This window comes from Stenella coeruleoalba, assembly GCF_951394435.1.
Source record: "Stenella coeruleoalba genome assembly, chromosome: 4".
Lineage (NCBI taxonomy): Eukaryota > Metazoa > Chordata > Mammalia > Artiodactyla > Delphinidae > Stenella > Stenella coeruleoalba.
The window spans coordinates 4,539,165-4,548,940 of record NC_137149.1 but is presented as its reverse complement, the minus strand read 5'-3'; the positions used below and the strand labels follow the sequence as shown (position 1 = coordinate 4,548,940).

At 49.7% G+C, this 9,776-nt stretch overlaps 1 protein-coding gene across 1 annotated transcript; it reads left to right on the top strand.

Annotated features, from left to right (window-relative positions):
* The first annotated feature begins 1,777 nt into the window (after positions 1-1,777).
* On the top strand, positions 1,778-3,665 carry BLOC1S4 (biogenesis of lysosomal organelles complex 1 subunit 4). The gene has a single exon (XM_079921041.1). It carries the CDS (start codon positions 1,908-1,910, stop codon positions 2,559-2,561), a length of 654 nt encoding a protein of 217 aa, XP_079777167.1. The 5' UTR covers positions 1,778-1,907; the 3' UTR covers positions 2,562-3,665.
* The last annotated feature ends 6,111 nt before the right edge of the window (positions 3,666-9,776 follow it).

Sequence of the window (9,776 nt, the reverse complement as noted above, 5' to 3'; positions counted from 1 at the left end):
CCGGGAAGATCCCACATGCTGTGGAGCAACTAAGCCCGCGAGCCACAACTACTGAGCCTGCATGCTGCAGCTACTGAAGCCCGTGCGCCTAAAGCCCGTGCTCCACAACAAGAGAAGCCACCACAGTAAGCTGCTCACCGCAACTAAGAGCAGCCCCCGCTCACTGCAACTAGAGAAAGCCTGCGTGCAGCAGTGAAGACCCAACACAGCCAAAAATAAATAAAATAAAGTTTAAAAAAAAGAGTTGTTCTGACTGAATGGTACTTTGAGCTGCCATCTTTGATTTTTCTGAGTTTTTTAAAAAAGATTTTACAACATTTGCCTCTCTGTTTTCTAAGTTTTCCCCATTCAACCCATAATGATTGATCAACTGGAAAATGGGAGGAAATTTTTTAGACAAAGATGATGTTTTCTTATTTAACAATAAATTGGGCAATCAAAGGGGAGGGGATTTGATGAATTACAATTAGTTTTAGGGCAGGACAAGAAAAAATTTTTAAATACAGTTCTCTCTGCCTATGTGGGCCACTATCCCTCTTTAGTATGCATTGTGCATCTGCATTTTACAGTAACAAGATTCCCTTAGAAGATGCAGGAGTGCCTGCTTGCCAAAAAAATAAAAAAGCAATTTTCTCCTGGCACTAGCGAGGTAACTCCTTAGGAGAAAACATTCCTCTTCAATCCTGTAAGGCAGGGGTCCCCAACCCCACCGGTCCTTGTCCTGCTAGGAACCGGGCTGCACAGCAGGAGACGAGCGGCAGGCCAGTGAGCGAAGCTTCGCCTGCCGCTCCCGCCGCTCCCCGTCGCTCGCGTTACCACCTGAACCATCCTACGCCCTCGTCCGTCTCCCATGAAACCGGTCCCTGGTGCCCAAAATGTTGCAGACCGCTGCCGTTAGGGGTCGTGATGACCCACTGCTTGCCTTGCACGTGCAGATCTGGGCTATGTAAACCGTCAATATGTTACTTTGATGTATATTCCTTTGTCTCAAAACCATATAATTGTGCTTTGACTTCTAAAAGGTGGAACAGTTCTCAGAGCTTTCTGAAAGACTGTCTCCCAGGTTATAATCCTCAGGTTGGCTCAAATAAAATTTTCCATTTCTTTCTTTGATTGACTGTTGATTAAGAGGTATTTTACAGTCACAACTCCTTGTTTTTTTCTGGCAGTACCCTGGATTTGATCTTTACTATAAAGCTATTTCTTAATTTTGTTTCTTTTTTAAAAAGATTTTTTTGATGTGGCCCATTTTTAAAGTCCTGTCACAATATTGCCTCTGTTCCAGGCCTTGGCTTTTTTTTTTTTTTTTTTGGCCACAAGGCATGCGGGATCCCAGCTCCCCAACCAGGGATCGAACCCGCACCCCTTCTGCACAGGCTTCTCATTGCGGTGGCTTCTCTTGTTGCAGAGCACGGGCTCTAGGCGCGCGGGCTTCAGTAGTTGTGGTATGTGTGATCAGCAGTTGTGGCTCGCGGGCTCTAGAGCGCAGGCTCAGTAGTTGTGGCGCACGGGCTTAGTTGCTCCGCATCATGTTGGATCTTCCCGGACCAGGGCTCAATCCCGTGTCCCCTGGATTGGCAGGCGGATTCTTAACCACTGCGCCACCAGGCAAGTCCCAACACGTTGGGTTTTTTTTTTCCCCCAACATGTTCGTGTTTTTTTCCGACACGCTCTGAGCGTGAGCACCTGTGCGCGGAGAGCGCCGCGCGCGTGCATGAGCGTTCCGAGGCTGGAAGCAGAGATGGGTGCGCGTGTACGTGCGCGGGGCAGAGGAGGCCAGTAGCAAGGGCGGGTGTGCGTGCGTGTACGTGCTCGCGCAGAGGCTGGAAGTAGTGCTGCGTGCTCTGCGTGCGCATGCGCGCGCAGAGGCTGATAGCGGGGCTGGCGTTCCGGGTCAGTTGCGAGACATGGAAGGTTTCGCGGAGGGCAGCGGGCTGCCGTGCGAGGGGCCGGCCGAGGAGGCCGAGCCCCAGGTGGCGGCCTGGAGCGGGGACAGCGGTAACGTGTCCCAGAGCCACAGCAGCGCGTCGGTGCCGTGGGAGGATGAGGGCCCGGAGTCGGGCGCGCCCAGCCGGGACCTGCCGCTGCTGCGCCGCGCCGCCTCGGGCTACGCCGCCTGCCTGCTGCCTGGCGCGGGGGCGCGGCCCGAGGTCGAGGAGCTGGACGCGAGCCTGGAGGACCTGCTCACCAGGGTGGACGAGTTTGTGGGCATGCTGGACATGCTGCGCGGCGACTCTTCCCACGTGGTCAGCGAGGGCATGCCTTGCATTTACGCCAAGGCCACCGAGATGCGGAGAGTGTACAGCAAGATCGACCGGCTGGAGGCCTTCGTCGGGATGATCGGCGCCAGTGTAGCCAGGCTGGAGGAGCAGGTCTCCAGGGCCGAGGCCGAGCTGGGGACGTTCCCCAGTACGTTCAGAAAACTCCTGCGCACAATTAACGTGCCCTCCTTCTTCAACAAGGCGCCCTCCAGCAGGTCCCAGGGGACCAGCTACGAACCCCCCGTCGTGTTTCGAACCGAAGACCACTTTCCTTGTTGCAGCGAAAGATCTCAGGTCTGAGTCCGCGGGACAGCGCTGCCAGAGGACGGGTCTGAAATTCTCTCGGGTAGTAATCAAACCAGTTGAAAATCCTGTAACTAGACATACATGATGTTGGAGTATGGAATTGTAGAGTTTATTTTTTGCACACTTGATTTCTCAGTATCTTCATCATTTCACGAAGGATGTGTGATTTTCTACGCCTTCCAGTTCAAACTTGAAGCTTCAAAGCTGCTTGGTGGGGGGCATCGGGGAAGCAAAATGAATGAACTTACCTGGGCGCTGTGGCAGAACCGTTATTTTTGTGGATTTTACAGCTCAACTAACAGTATTACCTTTTCAAGATTTGTATATTTGTATACCCTTAGGAAAACTGAGCCTTTAAAGCCTTGTTAATTCGATCCTAATAGTGATTCAGTTTTCAATAGCTTACTTCTAGGATAGGTGGTAAGTTATTTAAAATTATATTAAACTTTCCATATAATGGATTGCAAACCGAAGGAAATTATACAATTTCTGAGAAAACGTATTGATTTATTGCAACTCATTCTGAAGTTTTTTTGAAAGTATGACCTCACAGTCTAAGTTTGTCCATAGCAAACGTGTCTATATGATTCCCAACGTTTGGTTTATAATTAAATATTAATAAAAAATTTAAATTTTATTGGAAAGGGTTTCCATCTGAAAAGGACTGTACGTATTTTCCTTTTTGCTTGTTTGAAAATAGACACGTTGAGTATCTGATTTAGGGAGTGGAATAAAGAAAGTTCACAGCATTAAATATTTATTTCTCCTCAAAGTGAACAGTTAAATTATTTTTGTGGTAATATGACTGGTATTAGGATTTTGTTCTTTCACCCTGACCACGTGGAATCTTAAAGATCCCTTGCAGGTACAACAGGCTTTGATCTTGATTTTAATCTGTTTTATAAGGTGGTCCTCCTAGGTAGTAGAACTCGAGCATAGAGCTTAGGTTGCTTTTGTGTCATTTATCATCGATCTTTGAGGTATTCTCAGCTGTGCATTGTGAAAAATCTGACTGTGTAATCTCCAACCTTAGCTTTCATGGACCTTCTGTGTCACACATTTATATATATATATATATTTTTTTTAATTTATTTTATTTTTGGCTGCGTTGGGTCTTTGCTTCGCGCGAGCTTTCTCTAGTTTCGGCGAGCGGAGGCTACTCTTCATTGTGGTGCGCGGGCTTCTCATTGTGGTGGCTTCTCTTTTTGCAGAGCGCGGGCTCTAGGTGCGTGAGCGCAGTAGCTGTGGCTCACGGGCTCTAGAGCGCAGGCTCAGTAGTTGTGGCGCACGGGCTTGGTTGCTCCGCGGCATGTGGGATCTTTCCAGACCAGGGCTTGAACCCGTGTCCCCTGCATTGGCAGGCGGATTCTTAACCACTGCGCCACCAGGGAAGCCCTGGAAGATAATTTACATCATTATCTGTGCACCTTATATCTAAGGGACCTTGGGTTCTGAAATTCTCTTAGTCGTTCGGTGTTGTTTCTGAGGTTTCTACTAGAGATTAGTGCAGGGCCTCATTGGGAATGGGGACTGGAAGCTGGTTTGCATAGTACAAGACAGATGTTAGACCCAGGTCATTTTTCTGTCTCCAGAATGGAGGTTGGGGGAGCCAGGCACACCCCGCTCTGTTTGGCACTGCCCCCTTCACCTTCTCCTGGTTCCCTCCTCTCCCACCCCTGACCAGCTGGAGAGTTAAGAGGGCCCTTCTGGATCTCAGAAAACTGTCCTTCCACCTCTTATGAAGTCAGTAGCAAAGTTGGGAGGGAGGCCCCCAGTACTGAGGCTGGGGGAGAGCGGGGTGTGTTGTCATTCTGGTGACTCCTGCAGACTGTGTCTGCTGCCGGGGTCTAGAGTTCCCCCACCTTCTAGAAGAATAAGCAGGGATGGGCATGAGGTCGCATAAAGGCTGAGAGGAGCACACCACCCGTCACCCTAGAGACGATTAGCTCTTTTTTTTTTAATTTTAATTGGAGTCTGGTTCATGTACAATGTTGTGTTTCTGCTGTACAGCACAGTGAATCAGCTATACGTATACATACAACCACTGTATTTTTTAGATTCTTTTCCCATATAGGTCATTACAGAGTATTGAGTAGAGTGCCCTGTGCAATTAGCTTGTTCTTCATTCCTACACGCAAGAGCACAGTAGCCACTTAGAGATTTCAGGGGTACCTAGGACATCGCCTCGTGCGTCCAAAGGCAGCCTCGGACGTACAGGAGTCGCCCTGGAAGCACACATAAAATTGGGTGCGGGGCTTCCCTGGTGGCGCAGTGGCAGAGACTCCACGCTCCCAATGCAGGGGGTCCGGGTTCGATCCCCGGTCAGGGAACTAGATCCCACATGCATGCTGCAACTAACAGTTCGCATGCCACAACTAAGGAGCCCACATGCAGCAACTAAGACCCAGAACAACCAAATAAAGAAATAAATAAAATTCACACGTGAAATAAGGTGGTTAAGTACCTTGTGGCTTTTTATCCTCCAAGCCAGAACTTTCAGGAATATGAGCCTTGGACCATATGTGAGGAGGTGTGTCCATCATGAACCTGAGAGTAGGGGTCCTGGAGTCACACAGCTCGGGACATACGAAGGACATACTGAGAGGAAAAAACTAATAATGGTCTGAACTTAAAGTTTTAAACTAGCTTAACTAAACAGCTGTCAGAAGGGACAGCATAGGAAGAGGTGAAGCGTTATTTCGTAAGGATTTCTTCCAGCTGCTGAAAGTGACTAAGGAGAAAGGTGGGCTCAGGGTGGCAGATGGGATCCACATCACCAGCCGTCCTTGGCTGTGACACAAGTAACAAGCAAGTGCAGCGCAGCTGCGATTCTCAACTTGTTGCTGACTTAGGAAGAGGTGGAAGGACAGTTTTCTGAGATCCAGAAGGGCCCTCTTAACTCTCCAGCTGGTCAGGGGTGGGAGAGGAGGGAACCAGGAGAAGGTGAAGGGGGCAGTGCCAGCTAGAGCGAGGTGTGCCTGGCCCCCCCAGCCTCCATTCTGGAGACAGAAAAATGACCTTGGGCCAACATCTGTCCTGTCTGCCTCGTCACCCCTGCTTTCTTTACCAGGAACTTTGCCTCATGAACTCATGGCAGTATCTTCTGAAGACTTTGCCTAGGAGTGATGTGCTGTGAATAGTAAGAGTGCACATCCAATTCACCAGTGTGCCTCCCAGCACCCCCGAAAACATACTCAGTGCATCCTCTGTGTCTGTCGCCACCGCCGCCCCGTCTCACCTGGGCCACTCAGCCCTCTCTTAAGTGGTTTCCTGCTTCCCCCATCCCCTCTCCAAGCCACTTTTCATATAGCACACAGCGGCGCAAGGGGTCTTTCCAGAAATCAAATATGTTGAGTTTTGCCTGAAACGCCCATCAGTTTCTCTTGTTATGTTTGAATAAAATCCAAAGTCTGTCCTATGGCCTGCCAGGCCTGCAGGATCTGGCCCCTACGCCCTCACTGGTCCTGGGCCTCTCTCCTCTCACTCATTCACATCTCTCCAGCTTCACCTGGATCCTGGGAGATGCCCAGCATGTTCCCCTCATAGCACTCACCACCACTGTGTCTGGGTCGTTATTAGATGGCTGTCGGCCCACCTCCAGGCGGGCATGGGCTCTGGCAGTCCCACTTCTCCTCGGCTGTATTCTCACCGTGCCCGGCACACTCAGATACCTGTTGAATGAATGACTCACACTGGCGGAGAGGATGAACATCTAGACGAGAGCCAGGCACCCCAAAAGGAATAGGAGGCAAAGCAGATACGGTAACTCAATCACATGTTTGCTGGGAAATCAATCACCACAGGTGGGTGGAGGACCCCAAGGGAAATCTCCCAAGAGCTTGACAGGCCAGTGGGAGACAAGGTCAGACACCAACCTAATCCAATCCAAATTTCATGGACGGAACTTGCTAAACCCGTACAAGCAATCCTGTGGGCTCCCGTGCCTCAGGGATATTGGTATAGAACTTGCAGAACTATCTAAAGAGACTCTGAAAAAGTCAAAAACTTAAAAACTATTTGTTAAAAAAAATATTTTACAAAGTGACCTAAATCCTTAGTCCCAGTAATAGAAAAGGAAATGCATTTCTTTTAGAATGAGAGATTTTTCGTTACGATTTTCATCCTCAAAGGGGAGGGGTCAGTCTGTGGTCACATGAGACCCTGGAGCCAGAGGAAGGGAATAACCGGGAACTGTCGCCCCTGTAACTACGGGATTGCCCTCGGCTGCAGGAGCAGCTCCTTTCCAGCAGAGGGAGCTGTGGGAACAGGAACAGCCGCCTGAAAGCAGCTGGTCCAGCCCAGCCTTCGGGAAATAAACACACCAGCACCGGGCAGTCAGAGCCACCAGGCCCTGTCTGCCCAAGGGGCTCACAGTGTGAGGACCACAGCTGTACTCCAAGGCACTGCTGGCTGCTCTTCTTGCCCGGGGCATGGGAGGGTGGACGTGGTAGCTGAGGGCAATGCCCCTCACCCTGCTTGCTGTCCTCGCAGCTCTTCTCTCTACCGGAATGAGCATGCTCATTTATTTGTTTGCCTGTTTTTTCTGTCTCCCCTGCTAGGGCAACCTTTGTCCGTTTTGTGCAGCCCTGGATCAGTGGCCGCCATGCTGGCTGCAGCCCTGGATCAGTGGCCACCATGCTGGGTGCAGGGTAGGCACTCCAAACGTGTCTGCTGGATGAATGCAAGGGGACAGACAGGAGGATGAGCAAGACGCAGAGAACCAGGAGGGCGGAAATGGCGAGGGCCACATCCTTCAGGCTCCTCCGATGTTAATTCAGCTCCCTGTCCTGGCAAAACCAGAAAAACGATTTCAGTCTTTTCTCGGAAAAAAAAAAAAAAGCAGACCCCCGCCCCCCCCCACGTCACCTTCCTTCCCCCTCACCCCCAAATATCTGTCACTTTCTAGATTGTGAAAATGCTTATCCACAGACTTTCTTAATAGCATTGTTCCCTGTGACACTATTAATTGAGACAGGAACCAGCCGGATGGGAGGTTTGGGGGGTGACGTGCTATTAGTGATGTCACAATTCTCGGTAGCTTGGGACACCTGAGTCTCAGGTGCCAGCGCTATTGCTTTATAAGATTGTTCAGGAAGGCATCTGAGTTGTGAATGTAAGTGTTCTTTTATTTTTGTTACCTGATTTTTTAGTTCAATCATTGTTTTTATTCTTTTTTCCAAAAAAAAATTGTGGTGAAATACACCTACTATAAGTCTACCGTCGTAACCACTTTTCAGTGTCCAGTTCAGTGGCATTAAGTACTTTCCCACTGCTGTGCAGCCGTCACCACCATGCATCTCCACAGCTCTTCATTTTGCAAAACAGAAACTCCGTCCCCATGAAACACCTCTGCACTCCCTCCCCTCCCCCAGCCCCTGGTGGCCACCATTACAGTTTCTGTCTCTGTGGACTTAACTGCTCTAAGGAAGGACCTCATACGAGTGCATTCACATAAGTATTTGTCTTTTTGCGACTGGCTTGTTTCACTGAGCATAACGTCTTCAAGTTTCATTCCTGTTGTAGTGTGTGACAGGATTTCCTTCCTTTCTAAGGCTAAATCATTCCATTGTATGGGCAGACCACATTTTGCGTATCCATCTGTTTTTTTGTTTTTGGCCATGCCGTGTGACTTGCGGGATCTTAGTTCCCCAACCAGGGATCGAACCCGGGCTCACAGCAGTGAAAGTGTTACCGAGTCCAACAGGCCAATAAATCGGGAGATGAGGTGATGAGGCAAAAGGAATATGACTTTATTTGGAAAGCCGGCAGACTGAGAAGATGGCAGACTGATATCTCCAAAACACCATCTTCTCAGGGTTTGGATGCCAGTTTCTTTTAGAGAACAGACAGGGAGAGGAGGTGGGGAAGTAAAGTAAAAAGACCATAAGTCTCGCAAATATCTCCTAGCATGGCCAGCTTCGGGGGAGGGGTGTGTTAATTTCATCTTTCCTGCAGCCATTCACAGGTGGACAGGGTCAGGACGCTTCCCTGACCAAAGGCACTTTGGTTTAACATTCAGACAGAGTGGCAGGGTTCCCTGAAGCAGGCCATTATGTAGAGGCTGTATCCTTTCAGCGAACAAAAGCAACGGGAAGCAAAGGTGAAAGTAAAGAAGCAGATCCAGCATGGAGCCAGGATGGGCTCTTTCCTGTTTCAAAAACACCAAGTCCTAACCACTGGGCCTCCGGGGAATTCCTGATAGCCATCCACCTGTCGATGGGCACTTGGGTGGCTTCCACCTTTTGGCCATCGTGAATAACACTGCTATGAACATGGGGGTATAAATATCTCTTTGAGATCCTGTTTTCGATCTTGTGGGGTAAGTACCTGGAAGTAGAACTGCTGGATCACATGGTGGTTCTATTTTCAGTTTTTTTGAGGAACCACCATGCTGTTTCCCACCCAGCTGTTCTATGGACATCCCCACCATCAGTGCACGAGGGTTCCAGTTCCTGCACATCCTCACCGACACTTGTTCTGACAGTGGCCATCCTGATGGCGTGAGGTGGTGAGGAGGTAAAGGTTTCTCAGGGTAGATGGTGATGGTGATGATGGGGAAGCGCCACCAGGGATAACAACCACCGTAGCGGTCCTGTTCACCTTCTCCCCCACCACCCAGGGGGAGGAGTGATTTATCAGGGTACTGTGTGCGAGCCTTGGGCACCCCTGGTTCATTTCTCAGCTGGGTGGAGTTACGGAATTACAGCCATTCTGACCGGAGTGAGGTGATATCTCACTGTGATTTTTTTTTTTTTTTTTTTTTTTGCCGTACGCGGGCCTCTCACTGCTGTGGCCTCTCCCGTTGCGGAGCACAGGCTCCGGACGCGCAGGCTCAGCGGCCATGACTCACGGGCCCAGCCGCTCCGCGGCATGTGGGATCTTCCCGGACCGGGGCACAAACCCACGTCCCCTGCATCGGCAGGCGGACTCTCAACCACTGCGCCACCAGGGAAGCCCCGCTCACTGTGATTTTTTTTTTTTTTTTTCCCCTCACTGTGATTTTGATTTGCATTTCCCTGGTGACTAGTGATACTGAGCATCTTTTCGTGTCCCTGTTGGCCATCTGTGCTTTACTCTGGATTTTCTCTTCTTTTTCTAAAAGCTGAAATGATTGATTTTAGATGTCTTCTAATAGATACATTCAATTCTATAAATTTCCCTCTGAGAACTGCTTTCATTGCATCCCACAAACTCTAGTAAGTTGCATTT

Bases quoted from the DNA above. Each gene is read 5' to 3' on its own strand.
- BLOC1S4 (XM_079921041.1), top strand. From the start codon at position 1,908: ATGGAAGGTTTCGCGGAGGGCAGCGGGCTGCCGTGCGAGGGGCCGGCC.